This window comes from Chiloscyllium plagiosum, chromosome 5, assembly GCF_004010195.1.
Source record: "Chiloscyllium plagiosum isolate BGI_BamShark_2017 chromosome 5, ASM401019v2, whole genome shotgun sequence".
NCBI classification, from domain to species: domain Eukaryota; kingdom Metazoa; phylum Chordata; class Chondrichthyes; order Orectolobiformes; family Hemiscylliidae; genus Chiloscyllium; species Chiloscyllium plagiosum.
In genome coordinates, this window is record NC_057714.1 from 121,662,472 (window position 1) to 121,689,300 (window position 26,829).

The following is a 26,829-nucleotide window of genomic DNA, read 5'->3' on the forward strand; positions in this document are numbered from 1 at the left end:
CAATAAGCTTCTATCTGCAATTTGAGAGGGAGAGGGTACAGTCGGAAGTGACAGCATTTCTGTTGAATAAAGGGAATTATGGAGCTATGAGGGAGGAGCTGGCCAAAGTTCAATTGTGCAATACCTTAGCAGGGATGACCGTGGAGGAACAATGGCGGATATTTCTGTGTATAATGCAGAAGTTGCAGGATCAGTTCATTCCTAAAAGGAAGAAAGATCCCAGGAGGAGGCATGGGCGGCCGTGGCTGACGAGGGAAGTTAAGAAACATATAAAGTTAAAAGAGAAAAGGGAGAACATAGCAAAGATAATTAGGAAAACTGAGGACTGGGAAGCTTTTAAAGAGCAACAGAGGATTACTAAGAAGGAAATACGCAGAGGAAAAATGAGATATGAAGGTTAACTGGCCAATAATGAGTGGTGGGGGCATGGAATGCGCTGCCTGTGGTAGTGGTAGAGTCAGAATCTTTGGTGACCTTTAAGTGGCAATTGGATAGGTACATGGATGGGTGCTTAAGCTAGGACAAATGTTTGGCACAACATCGTGGGCCGAAGGGCCTGTTCTGTGCTGTATTGTTCTATGTTCTATGTTCTACTGCCTGCTGTACCTGCGTGCTTGCTTTCATTGACTGATGTACAAGAACACCTAGATGATGTTGTACTGCCCCTTTACCTAACTTGACTCCATTTAGATAGTAATCTGCCTTCCTGTTCTTGCCACCAAAGTGGGTAATTGCACATTTATCCACATTAAACTGCATCTGCCATGCATCCGTCCACTCTCATAACCTGTCCAGGTCACCCTGTAATCTCCTGACATCCTCCTCACATTTCACCCTGCCACCCAGCTTTGTGTCATCAGCAAATTTGCTAATATTACTTTTAATACCTTCATCTACATCATTAATGTTCATTGTAAAAAGCTGCAGTCCCAGTAGTGATCCCTGCGGCACAGCACTGGTCACCGCCTGCCATTCCGAAAGGGAGCCGTTTATCACTACTCTTTGTTACTCTTTGATTATTGAATTCAGATCCCACCATCCAATGAGATTCAAGCTTGTGTCCTCAGAACGTTAGCTGGTGTTCTGGTTTGCTTGTCCAATGATGTTACTATTCCACCACCGCGTCCCCTCTGACATCTGCCAAACTATTCCACTAACTCATCTTCCTGCTGCTACCTTTTACCCTGGCCTGTCACTGTTGCCAAACTGCCCTGCTTTCTGCAGGGCTGTAACATTTTGACCTTGCCTTAACCAACAATGTTGAGTGTGCGGGATGATGATTTGGGGATGGTTGATGGAGAGGGGAGGTAAGTGTTAATTTTTACCACTGTCCCAGCTAGCTGGAAATGCTTGGAGAATTGTCTTGTTGGGAGAATTGTGTCTCCCAGGTTTCACCCTGCCAAGTCTCCTGTCATTTTGACACATTGGTGCGTGTTGGATGGGCTGGGCTGGTGTGAAGATTTGTGAGGATCACTTACATCCTTTTCTCAATTCCACAGCAATTGTACCAGACGTTATCGGACTACGACATTCGATTCTACATGTACGAGATTCTAAAGGTGAGGACCCATCTTATTTGTCTGAACTAAGCTCCTTTTCGCATTCCTAATCTCTAAGGCTTGCTGAATTAAAACTTAGAGGCAAAACACCTGAAGGCAGGTCATGTTGCTAACTGGTGGTTTAAAACCCTGCTGGCTGCATTAAACCTAAATGGACCAAGTCTCCTGTTCCTAACTTGCTATTCTTCATTAGTGTATCAATCCCTCTCACTTACCTTCCTCTTGCCACCTCCTCCGATCCATCCCATTCCTACTAACCCACTTCCAGGAGGAAAGGAATGGTGGGGTGGTTACTCCTGGTCAAGGGAAGTGGTGAGTCATTGTTTTTTTTTAAGTAAAAGACCGACCCTGTGTAAAGTCACGGGGATAGAATGAAAATGAATAAAGCAGTCTTCCAGGAACTTCACTGCACACCACACTGAAGTGAGAACATGTTTTTAGAATGCAAAAAACAAAGAACAAAAAAAGTTTACAGCCCAGGAACAGGCCCTTCAGCCCTCCAAGCCTGAGCCGATCCAAATCTACTGTCTAAACCTGTCGCCCAATTCCTAAGCATCTGTGTCCCTTTGCTCCACACCTACTCGTGCATCTGTCCTGACGCATCTTAAATGAATCTACCGCACCTGCCTCTACTACCTCTGTTGGCAACGCGTTCCAGACGCCCACCACCCTCTGTGTGAAGTACTTGCCGCATGTATCCCCCTTAAACTGTTCACCTCACCTTGAAAGCATAACCTCTCGTTATTGAATCCTTCACCCTGGGGAAAAGCTTATCTCTATCCACCTGTTTATACCCTTCATGATTTTGTAAACCTCAATCAGGTCCCCCCTCAATCTCCTTTTTTCTAGTGAAAACAAACCTAACCTACTCAACCTCTCTTCATAGCTAGCACCTTCCATACCAGGCAACATCCTCGTAAACCATCTCTGCACCCTCTCCAAAACGTCCACATCCTTTTGGTAATGTGGCGACCAGAACTGTACACAGTATTCTAAATGCGGCCGAACCAATGTCTTGTACAATTTTAAAATGACCTGCCAGTTCTTATACTCAATATCCCGTCCAATGAAGGCAAGCATACTATATGCCTTCCTGACCACTCTATCCACCTGTGCAGCCACCTTCACGGTACAATGGGCCTATACTCCCAGATCTCTCTGCTCATCAACTTTTCCCAAGGCTCTTCTGTTCATTGTATGATTCTCTCTAGAATTAGACTTCCCAAAATGCATCACCTCACATTTGTCTGGATTGAACTGGGTTAAACAGGAGGGATTTGTCCAACTCTTTGCTTTTAAAGCCATCTGAAGCCTGGGCTAGTGAAAGCACCTTGTCTATGATGTATGCAGTATGAAAGTGAGGAAAGATGTCGGGATCAGTGAATTTGTGCTGCGATTTGGGGAAAGTTCAGTGGAGAGTTGGGAATGTGCAAGAGGCTGAAGCTGGATCAGGAGCTGCTGGTGTATTCTGCTAATCATTTCCAGGGTATGAGGGTGCACTTTCTTGCCTGTCCCTAGTTTGATATCGCTGAGTGTCTGACTAGCCCATTTCAGAGGTGCTACAGTAATGTGGAGCCAGAGACCCATTTGGCAAAGACAGGGCTGAGTTCCTTCTTGAAAGGGCATTAATGAACATGTAGCATTTTTAACAGCACTTCCTGAGACCAGGGAGCTCTTAATTCTCTGATGTTTTAAAAAAAACTTTCTTTTTTTTTTTGAAAAATTGACTTCAAATTCTCAAACTTTCACAAGAGGATTGGAACTTGTGTTGTTTGGGTCATTCGCCTGTTATCACTGTGGTTGCATGACTGTACCCATGTGGGTAAAGTTCTGAACCTGTTCTCACAGAGAGGAAGTCTCTGGGCACTGACTGTTGTTGTAGTGGGTTGGGTGGAGTCCTGGAGCTGGCTCAGGGGAATGCAGCTGCACATGGACCCGGAGGAGGGGGAGGAGGGGAAATCAGCTCCTGATGGTCCAAAAACAAATGGAGACCCCACTCCCTGCCTCTGCTTGGAATGGAGGAGTGTGTCGGTCAGTCATAACAAATCCTAAAGACGGCAGGCAAGGATGACTCTCCCAGTGAATTCCCCACCCCGATGTAGATAGCATTTCTAACTCTCCCACTCAAAGGAAATGTCATCAGCTTTAAAGATGCGGCACGGTGGCACAGTGGTTAGCACTGCTGCCTCACAGGCGCCAGAGACCCGGGTTCAATTCCCGCCTCAGGAAACTGGCTGTGTGGAGTTTGCACATTCTCCCCGAGTCTGTGTGGGTTTTCTCCGGATGCTCCAGATTCCTCCCACAGTCCAAAAAAATGTGCAGGTTAGGTGAATTGGTCATGCTAAATTGCCCGTAGTGTTAGGTGAAGGGGAATGGGTCTGGATGGGTTGTTCTTCGGAGGGTCGGTGTGGACTTGTTGGGCCGAAGGGTGTGTTTCCACACTGTAGGGAATCTAATCTAATCTTTAACCGCAGCTCCCAGTGAAGGGGTGTTATTGGCACCGTTACAGGGCTGAGACATTTCTTAGTGCACCTTTTATCAGTAAACTCCAATGTGCCTGCTTCAGCTGCTCGAGATGTGTCAGAAATAGTGGATTTTATTTATTTTCTTTTTTGTTGTGATTTTGAGCTGAACTGTTACCTGTTTACCGGCCAGGCTCTGGATTACTGCCACAGTATGGGAATCATGCACAGGGACGTCAAACCACACAACGTGATGATTGACCACGAACACAGAAAGGTAATGTGCGCTGATGTGCTGATCACCTTCAGGCTGTGATCTCAGCCAGTTACAAACAAACACTAGAGCTTCATTTACAAGTGCAAAACCTGATCCGGGACGCTTGCGTTCACACAGTGAAACGGAACCAATTACAGAGGAACCTCAATTATCCGAAAGCCTTGGGCGGGGAGTGTTTTGTTCGGATAATTGAATGTTTGGATAATCGAATGCTGGATAACACAGTTTAGCCAAACATTGGGACCTTGTGATCTTGTCCGGATAATCCGAAACTCGGATAATCAAATACTGGATAATCAAGGTTCCTCTGTAAATCCTTGGCCCCTTTCTCTCACCTCCCATGCTCAGAATACAGAGAGGCTGGACCTTTAGGAAAGGCAGATTTCCTTTCCTAAAGGAAATTAGTGAACCAAGTAGGTTTTCACAGTAATCAATTGGACTTTACGTTTGTCACAGATCATTAACATGATCCACTGGGTTATTAGTGCAGTGAAAGTACCACAATGTTGACTGTGTGTGCTTCCTCAGTACTGCCAATGCCCACTCCCTCAGCGCTGACCCTCTGACAGTGTGGCACTCCCTCAGCGCTGACCCTCCAAGAGTACAGCTCTCCCTCAGCAGTGACTCTCCGACAGTGCGGCACTCCCTCAGTACTGACCCGTTGACAGTGCCCACTCCCTCAGCGCTGACCCTCCGACAGTGCCGTGCTCCCTCAGCACTGACCTGGATAATGTGCTTGACTCTCTTGAATGGAATTCGAGCACATACCATTTGAATTGGACGAAGATATGTTGCTGTGCACTGAGCTCTGGCTGATAATTTGATGATTTTGTCTCGATCTCTGCCGCAGTTCATGACAGTGAGTTGTTTCACAAAAGCTGATAGAAGTCATTCAGAGCAAGCCTGTTTGCTCAGCTCGACACGTTCAAAAAAATGTTTTCCATCTTTTCTGTGCGACGTGTGGATCAACATTACATCTTTATCCTGATTTGTCTTGTGTTTTTCTTTCTCATCCTGACACCTTGCAGCTTCGACTGATAGACTGGGGTCTGGCCGAGTTTTACCATCCAGGGCAGGAGTACAACGTTCGCGTGGCATCCAGATACTTCAAGGGGCCTGAGCTTTTGGTTGACTATCAGGTAAGGTTCACAAATGGCCAGTCTTTCATCTCCTTAAGGAGATCAAATAGTGACCATTGAGCCTGGCCCACCCCTCGCATTAGGCAGGGCATTATGACGATATATAATCATTAAATTAATGAGAGGGATTGATGGTGGTCTGTCTGTTGAGGGACAATTGTCGCAGTAGTGTGTACTATCTACAAGATGCACTGCAGAAAGTCATCAAGGGTTTTTAGACAGCACCTGCCAAACCCATGACCACATCCATCTAGAAGGACAAGGGCAGCAGAAACATGGGAAAACCACCCCCTGCAGGTTCCCCTCCGAGCCACTCACCATCCTGACTTGGAAATCTATCACCGTTCCTTCATTGTTTTGATTGCCTGTTGTCATAATGTTTGTTGAACATACCAGTTTTTTAATCAATAAGGGAATTGATAGTTATGAGGAAAAGGAAAGTGGAGTGGAGGATTATCACATCAGCCATGATCTGATTGAAGGGTGGAACAGACCTGTTGGGCTGAATGGTCTACTTTTGCTACTGCGTCTAATGCAATGAATAGTGACCAGCAGGGGATGCTGTGCTCTGCTCTTGAAAGTAGGGCTGTGGGATGTTTAACATCCATCTGAGAGAGACTGATATTCGCCACGAAAGGACCTCTCTCTCAGTCCAACTCCTGCTCGAGGCTGTAGAATCATAAGATATAGGAGCAGAATTAGGCCATTCGGCCCATTGAATTCTCCACCATTCAATCATGGCTGTTATGTTTCTCAACCCCGTTCTCCTGCCTTCCCCCGTAAACCTGATTCTCTTACCAATCATCTATCTGCCAAAAGGTGTGGTGCTGGAAAAGCACAGCCAGTCAGGCAGCATCCGAGGAGCAGGAGATTCGACGTTTCGATCATAAGCTCTTCATTAGGAATGGGGTTCTCTTCAAGAATATAACTATCTCTGTCTTAAATACACTCAATGACTTAGCCTCCACACTCCTCTGCAGCAACGGGTTCCACAGGTTAACTACCCTCTGGCTGAAGAGATTTCTCCTCATCTCTGTTCTAAAGCCCTGACCCTTCACTCTGAGGCAGTGCCCTTGGATCCTAATCTCTCCTATAGGTGGAAACATCTTCTCCAAATCCCCTCTATCCAGGGCTCTCAGTAATTTTAATCAGATTCCCCCCACCCCATCCTTCTAAACCCCTTTGAATACAGGCTCTGAGTCCTCAACCGCACCTCGTTTGAAAAGCCCTTCATCCCCGGGATCGTTCTTGTGAACCTCCTCCAGCCCCCCTCCAACACCAGCGCATCCTTCCTTTGATACAGGACCCAAAACTGCTCACAATATTTCAAATGTGGTCTGACCAGAACCTTTAATAGCATCAGCAGTACATCCCTGATTCTTGTATTCTGGCCCTGTTGAAATGAATGGTAACATTGCATTTGCCTTCCTAACACCAACTGAAGCTGCAGGTTAACCTTAAGAATATCCTGAACAAGAACTCCTAGGTCCCTTTGTGCTTCAGATTGCCAAAGCCTTTCCCCGTTAAGAAAACAGTCTACGTCTCTATTCCTCCGACTAATGTTCATAACCTCACACTTTCCCACTTTGTGTTCACCTGCCACTTCTTCACTCACTCTCTGAGCCTGTCCAAGTCCTTCTGCAGCCTCCCCGCTTCCTCACCACGACTGTCCCTTCACCGATCTTTGTGTTATCTGCAAACTTAGTAACAATGCCCTCCGTTCCTTCACCCAGATTGTTAATGTACAACCTTAATAGTTGTGGTCCCAACACTGACCCGTGCGGAACTCCAGTGGTCAGCAGCTGCCATCCTGAAAAAGACCCGTTTATCCCCACACACTGTCTTCTACCAGTCAGCCAATCCTCTGTCGATGTAGGTGCCTTTTCCCTAACTCCACATGTTACCGGTCTGAATGTTGAACTGTTCTGCAAGTTTGCGCTTGCTCTCTAAGGTATAGTTCTGGTTTGAATAGAGGATTGGCTGACTGACTAAAACACAGGATCGGGATAAATGGGTCCTTCTCTGGACAGTGAGCTGTAACTAGTGAGGTGCCGTAGGGTTCAGTTCTCAGACCCTAACTATTTACAATCTCTTTAAATGATCTGCAAGCAGGCACAGAGTGTAACAGAGCAAAGTGCATGGATAATACTAAACTAGGTGGGAATGCAGGATGTGATGAGAAGATAGAGTTTACAGATGGATATTGATAGGCCAGGAGAATGGGCCGGAATCTGGCAGATGGAGTTTAATCTGGATAAGTGCGAGGTTGTCTATTTTGGCTGGAATTATACAAGGGCAAATTATTAATTAATGGGAGGTAGATTTAAAGTGTGTCAGTGCAGAGGGATCTGGGTGTCTTTGTGCATGAATCGCAGAAAGTGGTTTTGTATGTGCATCATTTACTCAGAAAGGCAGATGGAATCCTGGCATTAATTGCAAAAGGACTGGATTATAAAAGTAAAAGAAATGCTGTTACAATTAAGGAAGGTATCGGTGAGGCCACACCTGGAGTATTATGTCCAGTTTTGGTCTCCTTACTTGAGGAAGGATGTGGTGACACTGGAGACAGTTCAGAGGAGGGTCACCAGGCTGATTCCATTGATGAAAGGGCTGTAGGACAGGGAGCAGCTGAACAGCTTGAGCTTGTACTCACTGGAGTTCACAAGAATGTGGGAGGAATCTGATTGATGGATATAAAATACTAAAGGGGATTGATAAGGTGGACATTGAACAGATGTTCCACCTTGTGGGGCAGTCTCAAACAAGAGGTCCTCGATATAGAATAGGAGGAGGTAGGTTCTAAACTGAGATAAGGAGAAACTACTTCTCAGAGTGTTGGGAATGTGTGAAACTCACTGCCCCAGAGTGTAGTAAAGGCAGAATCAATCAACAGATTCAAGAAAGAAATAGATACATTTCTGATGAAAAATAGGATAAAGGGTTATGGGGAGGTGGCGCAAGAGTGGAGTTAAGACCATAATAAGATCAGCAGGTCAGGCAGCATCCAAGGAGCAGGAGAATCGACGTTTCGGGCATAAGCCCTTCTTCAGGAAGAAAGGCTTATGCCTGAAACGTCGATTCTCCTGCTCCTTGGATGCTGCCTGACCTGCTGTGCTTTTCCTGCAACACATTTTTCAGCTCTGATCTCCAGCATCTGCAGTCCTCACTTTCTCATAATAAGATCAGCCATGATCAGGTTAAATGACAGACCAGTCTTGAAGAGCTGAATTACCCACTGCTGCTCCTAATCCCAAAGTTCCTATGTAACTTCCAAGTACTCTGCAATCTCATCCTTAATAACGGACTCTAAAATCTTACCAATGACTGATGTCAGGCTAACCAGTTTATAGTTCCCTGTCTTCTCTCCCTTAAGCAACGTGTTACATTAACCACTTTCCAGTCCTCTGGGACCCTCCCTGCCTCCAGTGACTCCTGAAAGATAACCACCAATACCTTCAAAATCTTCTCAGCTGTCTCCTTCAGAACTCTGGGGTGTAGTCCATCAGTCTGGGTGATTTATCCACCTTCAGACCTTTCAGCTTCCCCAGCACCTTCTCCTTAGTGATGGCCACTACACTCATCAGGATGCTGCCTGGCCAGCTATGTTTTTCTAGCATTACATTTTTCAACTGTAGTGGAACACAGCTGTCATATTATCGCGGAACGACCTGTACCTTTACTAAGTTGTAATACTGTCACTTCTGATTCTAGCCTTTCGCTCTCAAACTTCAGGGTGAATTCTGTCATATTGTGGGCACTGTCCCCTAAGGGTTCCTTTACCTTAAGCTCTCTCATCTAGGCTGCCTCATTACACATCACCTGATCCAGAATTGCCTGTTCCCTAGTGGGTTCTACCACAAGCTGCTCCAAAAACCATCTGTTAGACATTCCATAAATTCCTTTTATCATAGAATCCCTACAGTGTGGAAACAGGCCCTTCAGCCCAACAAGTTCACACCAACCCTCCGAAGAGTATGCCACCCAGACCTATTCCCCTAACCTATTATTTTACACTTACCCCTGACTAATGCATCTAACCTACACATCCCTGAACACTATGGGCAATTTAGCATGGGCAGTTCACCTCAGGATTGTGGGAGGAAACCCCGCAGACACGGGGAGAATGTACAAACTCCACACACAGTGGCCTGAGGCTGGAATTGAACCGGGTCCCTGGTGCTGTGAGGCAGTAGTGCTAACCACTGAGCCACTGTGCCACCGTTTCTTAAGATCTACTACCAACCCACTTTTCTCAATCCACCTGCATATTGAAGTCCCACATGATCATTGTGATAATGCCTTTTGTACGTGTCTCTCCTGATTTATTTTCTGCCCCACTTCCTGTTGTTTGGAGGCCTGTATATGAGTGCCTTTTTTTCCTTTTGTGGTTCCTCACCTCTACCCACACAGATTCCACGCCTTCTCATTCTGTATCACTTCTTGAAAGCAACTTAATTTTTTAAAAAGCTTCTGAAGTGAGACTTACTGTCTTCCTGTGCTAAAAAGCATTATTTCAGTCTGAGACAAAAGTGTTAAGCACTGAGTTACAGCCAGCAACCAAGCTTTTAACAATACTTCCTGTTGAAGCTGGAGTCATGTGTTGGATTAAGCAATGTTATAAAACTGAGAGGAGTATGCTGGAAATCAGGCCCCCTATTCCACACTCTATACTAGATGTGTAAATGTCTCATTCAATCATGTAAACTGGTTAATTTATGTCTCTCTATCACTGTTAAATAAAACAACAGAAATTTTGACCAAGCTTTTCAGTAACTTCAAACAAAGTGTGTTTATTTCAGGCAAATGTATTCTCTAAACAAGTGGCAAACCGCTCAACAAATACAATGCAAATTAAACTATCCCCTTTAATTCCAAATACAAACCCATTCACACTCAAAGGCATACCCTACTGCAGAAGTATTGAGTGTGGGAATAAATTCAGCAAGAAAGGGGGAAAAGATACACCACTGTAGGTCAGGGCTGAATTCAGATGACAAAAATTGAATTTACTTCTCAGTTCCTTTGGGTTTATATCAATGGGATCAGATTGCTGGCATTTACAAGGTAATGGAAAATCTTCAGATTGTATTTCAGATCCAGCTGAGAAACAGTCAGGAGACTTGATGTTTGGAATTATTTCAGGTTTCTTTCCCCCAACACCTTCACAGAGAGAGAGAGAGAGAGACGCTTCCAGGTCCAAGCTCCGAGTCTTGCAGACTAATGAGACATGACTGCCTTCTTGCAAACTTCTCTAACCACTATCCATGCCTTCTGGGTGTATACCTGAGGGAAAAAACATGCAGAACTTAAATTGGGGGCTGTCGGTGACAGCATTGAGCCATTTGATGTTTTCCAGCCTGTTTGCTCAAAATTAAAGCGACAAATTTGCATCCATATCTCATTCTTTGAAAACTTTGCAGGAAACTGCTTTACAAAGCCACCTTTTTTTTTGAAAACAACAAATAGACTGGAGTCTCCTTTAACCTGTTGATTCTAAGCAATCACATGAGAAATCTTCTGCATCCCATTCATGTGCAGAAGTGCCCATATGTCAGGCCCTGCAATCCATAAATCAGTGCTTTCCCAACAGCAACACACTGAGGCACAGCAGCAATGGTTCCCAAGAGACATCAGTGGGTGACACCTAATGTGTTATGTATAAACTGTGACCCTGATGATGGCCAGACCTGTCCTTCCACCCACTTTCACTTGGATATTTCCTCAGCTCCCAGAGTTGCTAAATGCGATCTCTCAATTCAGAGCAGCCAGTTTGATTACCATGGGTGGCTACTGAGGAATGCAGTTGTTGCTTTTTTTTGTTTTTTAAAACCATTTATAAGATGAGGGTGTAATTGGCCAGGCCAGCATGTACTGCCCATCCTTAATTACCCAGGGGGCAGTTAAGAGTCAGCCACATTACTGTGGGTCTGGAGTCACTTGTAGGCCAGGCCAGGTAAGGATGGCAGTTTCCTTCCCCAAAGGATGTTACTGAACCAGATGGGGTTTTCCGACAATTGACAATGGGTTCATGGTCCTCATACATAGTCGTCATTCAACAAGAAATTCCCAATTTTTATTGCAATCAAGTTCCACTCACAGACATTACCTTGGTCTGGTTTAACAGTCCAGCTATCATAACGCTAGGGCATTGCCTCCCCACTAAGTTATCAGCCTTCCTTGCTCGCTGTTTAGGCAGTGATTGTGTTCAGTTATATGGGTAGATGAGAGAAGTTGGGACGGTTCTCCTTTGGTGGAGAAAAGAAGGCTGAGGAGATGTGTTAGTGTTCAAAAATCCTTAAAAGGCCTGGGCAGAGTAAATGAGGGGAAAAAACAACTGTTTTCATTTGTAGAAGAATTGAGAACAAGATGGCACAGATTTAGTCTTGAATTTGCTAAAAAATACATAGCTAATTTAAGGTTGAGCTGTTGAGCTCAGTGTGTACCTGTGTTCATACATGGGCTCTGTTCTTTATATCTTGAAGGAGCATATACATGCACTGAGCCTGTTTCAACTCAATAAAATATGTTATAGCCATTCCCTGGTTCATTTCTCAAGGCCATGCTTTGACCAGCCCAAGTCAACCTGCCTGGTTTAAAATTTAAAATAAAAGTCTTGCAGTTAACTGTCAGTCATCAACAAACTGGTACCTTTGCCATGGTGATACCTTTACCGAACAAATTTTACTTGGCAAACAATCAGCCCACTCCTCTCATACAATACAAATGCTGTTTGCCTTTAGTATTTCTTATTAATTATCTTGATAAATGCAAGACAGTGCATTTAGCTTTGATGAAATGTGTTGTTTTTTCAGTAATACTTGAGTTCTCTATGATGAAATGGCATACACATTTGATGTAACTGATGAAAGAACCAAGCAGATTTGGTCAGGCCTTTCCAAAGGGAATCGGATCATTATTTGAAGCTTGACAGTTGGAGAAAATAAGCTAATTCCAGTTGATTGTAAAGTTAAGTTACTGTAGTGCAGTGAATGCTGTGTTAACCGATTAACCCTCTTGTTCTTTCCTAGATGTATGACTACAGTTTAGACATGTGGAGTTTGGGCTGTATGTTAGCCAGCATGATCTTCAGAAAGGAGCCCTTTTTCCATGGGCATGACAACTATGATCAGGTGAAATTCCATCACTCTATGTTCCATCAAACCAGCTGCAGAGAGAGCTCTGTGCCCAAAACTAACAGTCTGTTTACCTCAAAGCTACAACTCTGCCCACCACCTGCCTATTTCCCTATGAAATTAACTAGCAGGAAGGGAAATAGAGCTAACACAAACCAAAATTTCTGGAAAGGCAATTCCTGTTTTTGTTTGGTTTCCAGTATCCGCAGTTCTTTCAGTTTTTATTTATTAAGAAAACAGAGTTGCTCACTGACCTCTGGACCCCTGTATGATTAGCCTCCCTCGGCCCCCTGTGGTTCATTATTGCTCTGTGTTTTGAGATGCTAGTAATTTGAGGCTTGCTGGACAGTTGCGTAAAAGATGAAAATCCAGGAGTTGCACAGCAGTATAGGCAGTGCATCTCTATCATTCTCTGTCTTGTTCCTGTATGCTGTTTGAACAAGTAACCCTTCCTCCTCCTCCTCCTCCTCCTCCTCCTCCTCCTCCTCCTCCTCCTCCTATCTTACTGTTGTCACATGTGCACGCCTCCCAGCCCACACAGTCAGCAAAACATATCTTTTATTATTCCCAATGCCTTTAATTCACCTAAAATGACGGATGCACCGTAGAAGAATACACTATTAGAGCAGGCCATTCAGCCCATCATGTTCATGCTAGCTCAACCCCTGTAACTCGCTCAGAAGTCACATGACACCAGGTTATAGTCCAACAGGTTTATTTGAAATCACTTTGTGCATGCTTCCCTGCACTTCATCTGATGAAGGAGCAGTGCTCCGAAAGCTTGTGATTTCAAATAAACCTGTTTGACTATAAACTGGTGTTGTGTGACTTCTGACCTTGTCCACCCCAGTCCAACACTAGTAACTCCCCATCATCCCTGTAACTAGGCAACTGTCTCCCTTCGGATAGTTATTGATTTTCTTTCATGAGTTATTGTCTGATTTGGTTTCACCGCCCTCTCAGGAAATGGATTCCATATCATAACAATCCGCTGCATTTATCAAACAAATTTCGTCACGTACCCTTGAGTTCTGTTACCATTTACCTTAAGTCTGTGTCCTCGACTTACTGACCTTTTGTCACAGGAAACATTTCAAAATTTTCCATAGTTTAGAGCACCTCTCTGTCCAGTCTCCACATAATCAGCCATTTCTGAGGAGAACAATCCTAGCTTATCTGGCCCCTCCACGTGAAGTCCCTCATCCCTGGGGTAATCTGTGCACAACCTTCTGAAAGTTACAGGATGAGAGTTGAGGAAGTGGGCAATGTGTACAAGATCCTGAATATCCTTCCTAAAGTGCAGTGTCTGGATTGGACATGATACTCCAACTGGGAGTTAACCAGTGATGTGTATGGGTGGCACAGTGGCTCAGTGGTTAGCACTGCTGCCTCACTGCGTCAGGGACCCAGGTTCAGTTCCAACCTCGGGCGACTGTGTGGAGTTTGCACGTTCTCCCCATGTCTGTGTAGGTTGCCTCCAGGTGCTCCGACTTCCTCCCGCAGTACAAAGATGTGCAGATTAGGTGGATTGGCCATAGGTAATGCAGTGATAAAGTAGAGGGCGTGGATCTGGGTGGGATGCTCTTCAGAGCGTCAGTGTGAACTCAATGGGATGAATGGTCTGCTTTCATACTGTAGGGTTTCTATTTTTATAAATTTATTTAGATTCCTGACAATTATACTCATTAATAAAGACAAGAATCTCAAATATCTTTTTATTAGTAATATGCTTTTTCACCTTCAGAACATGTCTACATACACCCCCAGACTTTCTGTTTCTGCTCTTGCTTTGGAGCTGTACCTTTTAGTTTATGTTGCCTTTCCTCATTCTTCCAATCAAAATGTCATATTGTACATGTTGCTGCATCAAATTGTGCCTGTGTCCCCGTGAAGCCTGTTTCCGAGCTCCTCACTGTCTCCTACATTCCTGCTGTCTGCAGACTTAAAAATGAGAAAGTGAGGATTGCAAATGCTGGAGATCACACCGAGTCGAGTGTGTGGTGCTGGAAAAGCACAGCAGGTCAGGCAGCATCCGAGGAGCAGGAGGTTTGACATTTCAGGCATAAGCCCATGTCTGATGAAGGGCTTATGCCCGAAACGTCGACTCTCCTGCTCCGCAGATGCTGCCTGACAGGCTGTGCTTTTCCAGCACTACACTCTTAGATTTAAAAATGCTGCCCTGTACAGCCATTAATGTGTTGTTGACATGTTTCCAGCTGGTTAGAATTGCAAAGGTGCTGGGCACAGAAGATTTGTACGATTACATTGATAAATACAACATCGAACTAGACCCACGCTTCAATGACATCTTGGGCAGGTGAGTCCTTGCGGTTTTTGTTCACTCCGTGAAAAGTGTTGGGCTGGGCTACAGAAAAATGTTTCTGAGGGAATGGAGCCCCTTGCTCATCCCCATCCGCTGCAACATCTTCAGGATGTCAGTGTAGAGAAGAACATGCTTCCAGACTGGGGCTCAAACCCACAGCCTTCTCACTGATTGTACTGTGTAGATGGTGTTAGGTTGTGGGGAGAGTTTCATTTTGTCCAAGCAGTCCAGATGCCCTCAGCAAGGTATTCTACGTTGCGAAAGGACTTGGGTTCAGAACCCAGGTTTGTCCCATTCCCACATGTTTATCTAGTGCAGAAAAGCCCAGCTCATTTCCTCTCGTCTACTGAGCTGGCCTTCATTGTGTAACCCTCCTGCTGTTACTGGAAATCCCATTGGCAACCTCCTCACCCCTCGATTAATATCACCCCTCGATTAATATCACCCCTCGATACCGAAGCAACTGCTTTCATTGGGATCCAACTCATCTGACTCCTACCTATTTCACAAAAGTTGTAGGAAGAAGGAGCAACAAATCTAAACTACATTAGCCTGAAACTCTGAGTCATTTTCAACTTTCAAGACTCAGACATTTGTTATGAACAAGGGATGGCAGTTCGGGCCTGCTCCACTGTTCAATAGGATCATGGCTGATCTGGTTTTAACCTCAACCCTACATTTCTGGATACTCCCAATAATCTTTCATCGCCTTAGAACATAGAAAAGTATAGCACAGAACAGGCCCTTTGGCCCACGATGTTATGCTGAGGTTTAATCCTAATGTAAAATAAAATAACTTAACCTACACACCGCTTGACTCACTGCTATCCATGTGCATGTCCAGCAGCCGCTTGAATGTCCCTAATGACTCTGCTTCCACCACCACAACTGGCAACGCATTCCATGCATTCACAACTCTCTGCGTAAAGAACCTATCTCTGACATCCCCTCTATACCTTTCTCCTAATACCTTCAAACTATGACTCCTCGTGCCAGTCAATCCTGCCCTGGGGAAAAGTCTCTGACTATTGACTCTATCCATGCCTCTCATTACCTTGTATACCTCGATCAGGTCTCCTCTCTTCCTCCTTCTCTTCAGAGAGAAAAGTCCGAGCTTATTCAACCTTCCTTCATAAGGCAAGCCCTTCAGTCCAGGCAGCATCCTGGTAAACCTTCTTTGCACCCTCTCCAAAACCTCTGTATCTTTCCTATAGTAGGACGACCAGAACTGGACACAATATTCCAAGTGTGGTCTCACCAGGGTTTTGTAGAGCTGCAGCAAAACCTCGCGGCTCTTAAACCCGATCCTCCTATTAATGAAAGCCAAAACACTATATGCTTTCTTAACAAACCTATCAACTTGGGTGGCAACTTTGAGGGATCTATGCACTTGAACACCAAGATCCCACTGTTCCTCCACAATGCCAAGAATCCTGTCTTTAATCCTGTATTCGACCTTACAAAATGCATCACTTCGCATTTACCCAGGTTGAACTCCATCTGCCATTTCTCAGCCCAGCTCTGCATCCTGTCTATGTCGCGCTGCAGCCTGCAATAGCCCTCTATACTATCGACGGCACCTCCAACCTTTGTGTCATCTGCAAATTTACTAACTCACCCCTCAACCTCCTCATCCAAGTCATTGATAAAGACTACAAAGAGCAGAGGCCCAAGAACAGAGCCCTGCGGGACACCAGTCACCACTGACCTCCAGGCGGAATACTTTCCATCTACAACCACTCTCTACCTTCTATCAGCCAACCAATTCTGAATTCACATAGCCAAATCTCCCTGTATCCTATACCTCCTGACTTTATGAATGAGCCTACCATGGGGAACCCTATCAAATACCTTGCTGAGTTCCATATACACCACATCCACTGCTGGACCTTCATCGACCAGTCTCATCACCACCTTCCCGAACTCGAATAAGATTTGTGAGGCATGACCTGTCCCTCACAAAGCAATGCTGACTGCCTTTAATCACGCCATGCTTTTCCAAATAGTCATAAATCCTATCCCTAAGAATTCTTTCCAAAACTTTGCTGACCACAGATGTACGACTTGGTCATCGAGAATGTACCTACCTCTGCTTTAAAAATATTTAAAGGTTCTGTATCACTGCCTTTTTGTGGAAGGGAATTCCAAAGACACTCAACCTGCTGAGAGAAAAAAAAGGTTTCTTCATCTCTTAAATGGGCGACCTGTATTTTTAAACTATGACCCTAGTTCTAGATTCTCCTACATCATTTCCATATTCAACCAGTTACATCACGTCAGGAACTTGCATTTTAATTAAGACACCTCTGCGTCTTCTAAACTCCAGAGGATACAGGCCCAGCCTGTCTAACCTTTCTTCATAAGGCAATCCACTCATTCCAGGTATTAGTCAAATAAACCTTTTCTGAAATGTCTCCAGAGCATTAACATCCTTCCATTAGTACCTGTAACCAGTACTGTGCATAGTACTCCAGACGTGGTTTCACCAATGCCCTGTATATAACCTGTCTACTCTTGTTGGTCAAGGGTTTCAGGGCCTGTGGAGAAAAGGCTGGAAAATGGAGTTGAGCTGTAGATCAGGGTTGTGATCGAATCAAATTACACGGAAAGAGCCTCTAGCTGAGTGATCACATCCTGTTGCTGTACAAACACATCATATCAAGTGGATAAGCAGATTTGGCACAGCAAGACTGGACAGTCTAACCCTGGTGTATTGCCCAGAGTCAGATCCCCACACCCTTTAATCCAATAAAAATGTTCCCCAGATAATTGTAAAGGTGTTTGCTACAAAAATTTAACATTGAGCTAACGTGGAGATATTGGAGAAACGTGGTTTAAAAGGCAAGTTTTCTGGTCATTATTAAAGGAGGAGAGAGAGAGGGAAGGATCTAGGCTATAAGACTTAGCAGGAAACGTAAGCCATTCAGCCCATTGAGTCAGCGCCATTATTCAATGAGATCATGGCTGATCTGATAATCCTGAACTTCACTTTTCTGCCTTTTCCCCATAACCCTTGATTCCCTTCCTGATTAAACATCTGTTCATCTCAATCACATTGAATATACATAATGACCCAGCTTTGCCAGCCCTCTGTGAAATAGAATTTCACAGATTCTGAGAAAAGAAATTCCTCCTCAACTCTGTTTTAAATGGGTGACCCCTTATTCTGAGATGATGGCCTTGGATCCTAGACTGTCACACAAGGGGGAGCAACCTCTCCACATCTAAATAAAAATTGGAAGAACCAGATACACTGGAAATCAGAAACAAAAACAGAAGTTGCTGGAAAAGCTCAGCAGGTCTGGAGGTATCTGTGGAGAAAAATCGGAGTTAGCGTTTCAGGTCCGGTGACCCTTTCTCAGAATTCTCTCCACATCTACCCTGTTCAAGTCCGTTAACTTTATTTTGTTTGGATAAGGTCATCTCTCAGACATCTGGGATCAACCAAGCAAACCTTCTCCAGACTGCCTCTAATGCCAGTACATCTTTTCTTCGATAGAAGGCCCAAAACCGTTTCCAGGATTCCTGCTATGGTCTGACTAGTGGCCTGCATAGATTTAGCAAGACACTCCCGACTTAAATATACACGAGAGTCTCAGAGGTTCATAAAGCTGAAAGAAGTGATGGAGTTGGGGGGGTGGGGGTGACCACAAGGAGGGGTTTAGACATGCTTCGGGTCAATGGAGGAAAGTGTAGGGGCGTTTATAGGGGTTTACCTTGTTTCCTTGTGTTGTTGGCAGAAATTGTGGAGAAACACTCCTCCTCCCCCATCTCACACCTGTGTCCGAGTTCAAATTAAACAAGCCTGGTTCCTCTGTAAATCTGGCCCCCTGAGAAGGGCCTCTCGGTTCCGCGATCGGTCCCATAAACACTAGCAGCTCGGTCTAATACTGTCAGCAAGATTTAACAATTTATTATGACGCCGGATTTAGGTTATCCAGCAACACAGGGGTTAAGCACCTCTGTGTACTCTGGAAAAGCTGCACAATTAGCTTAAAACACAGACGTTTATAGATCTCTTAACAAATAGAACAGCCTTAATTGCAAAATTAATCCCATAAAATGAAATGATATGACAAATAGACAAAATTAAGCCAATGATATTTCCTGGGAACTAAATTGTTTTCATGTCTTTATCTCTTGTCACCTGGTTTCCAAGGCCAATTTTGAATACTTTAATAATGTCCTATCTTGGTTAGTTAGCTTATACTATGAACAGGGCATTGTTTGCTAATTTCTTTCAATTCGTTCAGGAATGCAGTTTTCAGAGAAGCTATTTTGTTATATTATTTTGTTATTTGCATTAAGAAGCCATTTTATAGTTGGTAAAATCATGCATTAAATGGTTGCTCCTGACAACAGCCTAAATCCAGATTTTAGATCCTCACCTCCATCCCCGTCACCTACTGGAGGCTGGTCACATGCAGTTATCTGGACTGAGCGGGAACAGCATCATTCCCTGGTCCTAATCCTTCCTCTTGTCCATACAGAACATAGAAAAGCACAGGGACAGGTCCTTCGGCCCACCATGTCTGAGCCGACCATGATGCTATTTTAAACTAACCTCGTCTGCCTGCATGTGGTTCTGTAATCGCTGCCTATTCATGCATCTATTGAAATACCCCTTAAACATTGCTATTGGATCTGCTTTATCACCTCCCCTGGCAGCCCATTCTAGGTCCCACACTACCCTCTGTGCAAAACACAATACTTGCCTTGCACTTTCCCCCTTGTGTGCTGTGTGAGCAGAGAATACTGGATGGGACTGAGATGGAGAGGAAATCCTGGTTTAAACTTCCATTCCTGGATACTCTGCAATCTTCTTCCCGACCTCTTCACCCCCACCCCCTCTCCGGCCTATCACCCTCACCTTAACCTCCTTCCACCTATCGCATTCCCAACGCCCCTCCCCCAAGTTCCTCCCCCCTACCTTTTATCTTAGCCTGCTTGGCACAACCTCAGCATTCCTGAAGAAGGGCTTATGCCTGAAACGTCGATTCTCCTGCTCCTTGGATGCTGCCTGACCTGCTGCGCTTTTCCAGCAACACATTTTTCTATTCTGAAGTGGTAGTTGACCTTAGTATGAGCAGCCCCCCCTCCTTTTGGCCCAATAATGCCTTAATTTTTTATGTGCTGGTTTTGGGGGAGCTGTTGGCAAGGACAGTTTTGCAAGTCTTTATCACAATTACTTTTGCCTCCTTTAAGCTGACAGAAATAAATAGCTAAAACCAAAATTGCTAGAGAAACTCAGAAGGTCTGGCAGGATCTGTGGAGAGAGAAATAGTGTTAATATTTCGAGCCCAGTGACCCTTCCAAGCATTCCCTTGTAGAAAGGTCACCGGACCTGAAACATTGACTGCTTTCTCCCACAGATGCTGCCAGAGCTGCTGAGTTTCTCCAGCAATTTCTGCTTTAGTTTCAGATTTCCTGCATCCACTGTTCTTTGTTGGTTAGAAAGAGAGTCTTGGAACAGCAGGGACCTGCTGAGACTGTGTCATTATTGGCAGTTCCCAAGATCTGCCATAGATTTCAAACCTTTAAAAATATTTCTCATGTTTAAATCAACCTCCTACTTTATAGCCTGAATATTTGGTCTAAAAATTGTGGTTGTGTTGCAAATGGATGCAATGCTGCAGTTCACCTCTTGGTGGTGATGCTGAGCTGTTAGAAATGCAAGGAGTGAGCAAGACAACAGGCCTGGTGTATAACTCAGGGATAAAGCCGCTCAGCCCCTGTGTTGACCCAGCTTAAAGGTGGGGGAGCATATTTGAACTAAACTAATCGTTGACCCTCCAAATAGTCATCGTGAACAAGTCTGTGTGTCAACTTGACTCAGGTCTTGACACATTCTTCTCTGGATTAGGTGGTTTATGAACAACACTCATTCCTGGTTTTAAGCCTAGACTCAATCCTTCAGGTGAGATAATGCAGCTGGCTTTCTGTTCAGGTCGAAGGTAACACTGTAGTATAGGGTCATAGAGGTCTACAGCTTGGAACCAGGCCCAATGTGCCCAGGCCACCCAGTTTTTCAATTAAACTAGTCCCATTTGTCTGCATTTGGTCCATATCCCTCCATATCTCTCTAATCCATGTACCTGTCTAAATGTTTCTTCAATGGTGAAATTGTATTCACCTCCATTACTATCTCTGGCAGCCCATTCCAGACACTGACCACCCTCTGTGTGAAAAAAATTGCCCCTCTAGATCCTTTTGTATCTCTCCCTCTTATCTTAAACCTATACCCTCCAGTTTTAGACTCCCCTGCCTTAGAGAAAGGCTGTTGGCTGTCTACCTTATCTATAACCTCCCTCAGTTGCGTTCTCCCTGTAATAATGCTATCAAAAATAAATTAACCAGTTCCCCACAAAGCTCCATGCTGGGGTCTGACTGTGCACTCATGGTGCTCCTGTGACCTTGTGTGCAGGCTGGCTGCAGTGTCTGCTCCTCACAAGAACTTGGATTTGAGATGGACAGAACTGACATAACAAGGTAGAACGTTTTAACCCAGGTGTCTTACTCAGAGTCAGTGCCACCATAGAAGGAACTTGAATTTACATAGTACCTTCAATCACAATGTAAATGACCCCAAGAGTACAGGTCTGCCTCCACAAGCTTGTTCTGCCAGCATCTGTTAACCTGTGTCATCTCTTTTTCATCTCCAGGCATTCCCGGAAGAGGTGGGAGCGTTTTGTGCACAGTGAAAACCAGCATTTGGTCAGTTCCGAGGCCCTGGACTTCTTGGACAAGTTACTCCGTTATGATCACCAAGCACGGCTTACAGCGAGAGAGGCTATGGAACACCCCTACTTCTGTATGTCACCCCCAAGACTTAACAGGGTTGAGTGGGCCAGGGCAGGTGGGGAGGGCAGTAACGTTTTGCGTCTGTGAAAAACATATGAGAAAAAGCTGGAATCCACAACAGTGTGTCCTCTCTCTCTCTCTCTGTCTGACATTTACTCACTTGCTGTGGTTTTGTAGCTTGTCGCTGGCTTGGGTCTCAAAGTGGACCCAGTTCTCCTCATAAATCCTTGTTGCATTGTAAAGCATCACAAGGTGCAAGATTAGACGGTACCATTCCTTCAGTCTGCTGTATCATCCAGCAAGGGCATGTCTGATTTCCAACCCTGACCTCCACTTCCCTGTTCAATTCCTTCATGTCCCAATGTCTATCAACCTCAACCTGCCAATCGAGAATCAGAGAACACAGATTTTAAGGCCAGCGATGCAGAATTTCAGGAAATTGGATAATAATCTGAAAAAGAACAAAGTGCAAGGTTCCAGGGAGAAGTGGCACTAAGTAAATTGCATAGAAGTGTCTTTTCCTTGCTCAGAGCAGATAGCGTTCTCCCTAAACTGTGCAGCAACTCAGAGGGTCCTCGGAGGGGACAGTGTTCTCAGCATCATCTTCCAGTTGCGTATGTTGCTGCTGCACATGGATCTTGGACTGAGACCCCATATCAGAAAACAAAATATCAAGGGATCGTAACTGGAAGCTGTCTATGTGATGGGTGGAGATGGGGAGCATTGATGAGATGGAAGGTGGGGGTGTAATGGGACACGGTCCACAGTGGTGACTGGGCAGGACTAATACTGCAGTCTGTCTTCCTGTTTGATAAAGGTATCAGGTGTTTATCCTTATTTTGTCAGCTGTGTGACCAGGGCAGAGGTCAAGAAGCACTCTCTGGTTTCAATAAGTGTTCTTGAATTGAACTAACGTTTGACAGACAAGCAAGCAATTCCAAGCAGAGAGGAGGTGCACAGAATCAGAGATTGAGGCCAGTTGTATATGCACCATTTCTCCGAATGAGCGTTTTACTCAGTGCCAATCTCCTGCTATCTCCCCATGGCCTGTTGAATCCATTGTTGAAAGTGTGGATTGAACCTGCTTGTACCACTCTCAAAGGCAGAGTATTCCAGACCTCCTTCACTCAGTGTGACAAAACTTTGGTTCATCGCTTTTGTTTTCTTTAACCAATTACTTTAAACCTATGCCCCTTCCTCTGCTATCTTTGCACGAATGGGAACCGTTTCTCTCCAATCTACCCTACCCAGCCACTCATTATTTAGATACTTTGATCAAATCTCCTCTCAGTCTTCATTTCTCCAAGAACAACAGTCCGAACAGCTCCCATATAACTTGATCAGTGAAATTCCTCATCTCAGAAACCATTTTCATGAATCTCCGCTGCTCCTTCCTTCTCCAAAACATTTATGTCCTTCCTAAAGTGCAGCACCCAGCACTGGACCCAGTGGAGGGCCTGAGCAGTCTCTAATGTACATTTAATATAGCTGCCTCGCCCTTGGACTCTATGCCCCTTCAATTAAGTCTAGAATATTGTGTGCTTTACTAATCACTAGTGCTGCCATCTTTGAATGACTTAATCATATACACACTGATAGCCATGCTCCATTACACCTGTAACAAACAGAGATCCTGGCAGCAGGAGCAGGTCAGTCAGCACTGTCTGCTGTGCCATTTAATAAGATCATGACTGATCCCATTTGTCTGAACTCTACTCTCCTGTCTGCCCAGCACAGCCCTTCACTCCTTTGTCTATCAAAAGTCTGTCCACCTCAGTATTGAATTTATTCAGCGACAGAATTGGGACCATGGTGAAGACCATTCAGTTCATTATTCTTTCCAAATCAGCAGACACTTAAGAACGTAAGAATTAGGAGCAGGAATAGCCTGTGTGTTCCCTTGATGGAGCTCCACCGTTCAGTACGATCCTGATTAATCCGATTACTTTACAATCCTGCCCAGCCCTTACTTGTCAAAAATTTATCTGCCTCAGTCATAAAAATATTCAAATACCAAATAAATGTGAGGTGCTGCAGTTTGGTAAGGCAAACCAGGGCAGGAGATATACAGTTAATGGTAGGGCCCTGGGAGTGTTGCTATCCAGAGACCTAGCTGTCTAGGTGCATAGTTCCTTAAAAGTGGAGTCGCAGGTAGCCAGGGTAGTGAAGAAGGCATCTTCAAGTTTGCCTTTATTGATCGGAGCATCGAGTATAGGGGTCGGGATATCGTGTTGCATATCATATACAGGACATTGGTGAGGCCACTTTTAGAATATTGCTTACAATTCTGGTCACCCCTCTATAGGAAGAATGATGTTAAACCTGAGGTGGCGCAGAAAAGATTTACAAGGATTTTGCTGGCACTGGAGGGTTTGAGTTATTGGGAGAGGCTGGATAGACTGGGGCTATTTTCTCTGGAGCATCGGAGGCTGAGGAGTGATCTTATAGAGGTTTATAAAATCATGTGGGACATGGATTGGGTGAATAGCAAAGGTCTTTTTCCTAGAGTAGGAAAATCTGGAGGGCATAGGTTTAAGGTGAGAGGGAAGATATTTAAAAGGAACCTGAGGGACAACTTTTTCACACAGAGGGTGGTGCATGTATGGAATGTGCTGCCAGAGAAAGTAGTGGAAGCTGGTACAACTGTAGCATTTAAAAGTCATCTGGATGGTATATGAACAGGAAAGATTTAGAGGAATATGGGCCAAGTGCTAGCAAACGGGACTTGGTTAAATTGGGATGTCTGGTCGGTGTGGACGAGTTGGAGTGAAGGGTGCTGTATAACTCTGTGACTGTCACACCAGTGTATTTTTGAGCTTCAGAATTACAGACACACAAAGACAGAGAAAATAGGAGCAGGAGTAGGCCATTTGGCCTTTCAAGCCTGCTCTGCCATACAATGTGATCAAGGCTGATAATCTTACTCAGTACTCTGTTTCCGTTTTCTCCCTTTAGCTCTAACAATTATATCTAACCCTCGACTACATTCTGTGGTGGAGAATTCCACAAGAAATTTCTCATCATCTCATTCCTAAATGGCCAACCTGTATCCTTAGACTGTGACTCTCACTCTGGTCTCCCTGGTCATGGGGAACACCTTTCCTGTCAAGACTTTTATGAAGTTCCCCCTGATTCATGTAAACTCCAATAACAAAGTCCTAATGTCCCAGGAATTGAGCTTGGTAAACATTTGCTTCACCCCCTCCGTAGCCAGAACATCCGTCCTCCGATAAGGAGACCAGAACTGCACACAATACTCGAGGAGAAAGTGAGGATTGCAGATGCTGGAGATCAGAGTTGAAAAGTGTGGCACTGGAAAAGCGCAGCAGGTCAGGCAGCATCTGAAGAGCAGAGGAGTCAACATTCTGGGCACAAGCCCTTCATTATCCTGAGCTGCTGTGCTTTTCCAGCACCACGCGTTTCCAAAATTCTCAAGGTGTGGTCTCACCAAGGTCCTGTTTCATCTCAGCAACTCATCCCTCTCCTGTACTTGAATCCTCTCATTATGAAGACCAACATACTATTTGCTGACTAAACTGGTGACTGCACCTGCATGTTTACCTTCAACAACTGATTGTACAAAGATGCACAGGTCTCACTGCACACTCCCTTTTTCCTGATCTTTCACAATTCAGATAATCAGCCTGTCTGGTTTTGCTATCAAAGTAGATAACCTCACATTTCTCCACATTGTACTGCATCTGCCAAGCATTTGCTCACTCACTCAGCTTCTCCAAATTACACTGAAGCATTTCTGCATCCTCCTCACAGCTCACCTTCCTACCCCAGGTTTGTGTTGTCTGCAAGCTTGTGATATGACATCTCGTTCTTTCATCTGAATGATTATATATTGTTTACACAGGAGAAGGGCCTGTGCCCGAAACGTCGAATCTTCTGTTCCCTAGATGCTGCCTGACCTGCTGTGCTGTTCCAGCAATAAAGTTTCAGCTATATTGTTTACACAGTTTATCAACAGAGATGCAGACATCATCATCTACAATTTCTTTTGTTTCATGTAGGAACTTCTCTTGTTATAATTTACAGTCTGGAAAAATAAAAGCGGCCTTTCAAGTTGCGGAGTCGAATGTATGATCTGCAGACTGTGCTCTGTGTAGAGCAGGTGGTGTTTGAGTAGATTGGTGGCTGGTGGTTTGTGTGCTCGCGCTCTCAACACCACAGTTTCCAATTTAAACATGCCTGCTGAATGTTTTCACTGCCTTCCCAAGCAAACCTTTTCTACTTTTGTTATTAGAACATAGAACTGTGCAGTACAGAAGCAGAACCTTTAGCCCACCGTGTCTGTGCCAATCGTGATGCTAATCCCATCTGCCTACATGTAGTCCATAGCCCTCTATTCTCTGCCTAATCATTTGTCTGTCAAACGCCTCAAACTTTGCTAACATATCTGCTTCGATCACATCCCTGGCAGTGTGTTCCAGGCACCTACTATCCTCTGCACTAAAAAAAACTTTCCTTGCACATCTCCTTTAAACTTTTCCCCTCAAATAGACTCCAACTAACCGTCTTTTCCATGGTCTTCATAATTTAAAAAACTTCTTTCAGATCATTCCTCAGCCTCCGACGCTCTAGCAAAAACAATGCAAGTTTGTCCATTTTAGCTAGTACACTCCAATCCTGGCAATGTCCTGGACCTCTTTTGCACCCCCTCCAAAGCCTCCACATCCTTCCTACAGTGTGGCAACCAGAACTGCACACAACACTCCAAATGTAACATGACCAAAGTTTTGTACAGCTGCAATATGACTTGCCAATTTCTATCCTCCGTGTCCTGACTGATGAAGGTAACCGTGCCTTATGCCACCTTTACCCACTTGTGTTACCATTTTCAGGGAGCTATGGCCTTGCACCCCAAGACATTCTTGCATTTGATCTCCGAAGCCAGGGTCTCTGAGGAGTCAGTGAGGTGGTTGACCTCTTCAGGGAGGCTTTAGGGATATTTCTAAAGCATTTGCACTGTCCTCCTGAGAGGCTCCTGCCACGACTCAACATTCAGAGTTGAGCAGTTGCTTCAGGAATCTGGTGTCAGACAGATGAGCAGCGGGTCACACCTGGGAGCTGGTCTGGAGTGATTTGTGCACTGGTACTGGGTGAATTGGCTTCAAAGAGGATGCTGC

The 26,829-nt window shown here is 44.8% G+C and overlaps 1 protein-coding gene across 6 annotated transcripts in view; it reads left to right on the forward strand.

Annotated features, from left to right (window-relative positions):
* zgc:86598 (STKc_CK2_alpha domain-containing protein) overlaps nucleotides 1-26,829 on the forward strand; it is an 83,102-nt gene that overhangs the window by 50,495 nt on the left and 5,778 nt on the right. For 5 of the 6 annotated variants that reach the window (XM_043690952.1, XM_043690955.1, XM_043690954.1 and 2 more), the window contains exons 6-11: nucleotides 1,500-1,559; nucleotides 4,215-4,298; nucleotides 5,327-5,437; nucleotides 12,466-12,567; nucleotides 14,787-14,887; nucleotides 21,556-21,704. In XM_043690952.1, coding sequence (XP_043546887.1) covers nucleotides 1,500-1,559; nucleotides 4,215-4,298; nucleotides 5,327-5,437; nucleotides 12,466-12,567; nucleotides 14,787-14,887; nucleotides 21,556-21,704 — 607 coding nt within the window. The remainder of the gene's footprint in view (nucleotides 1-1,499; nucleotides 1,560-4,214; nucleotides 4,299-5,326; nucleotides 5,438-12,465; nucleotides 12,568-14,786; nucleotides 14,888-21,555; nucleotides 21,705-26,829) is intronic. The other variant, XM_043690958.1, reaches the window with a different exon arrangement.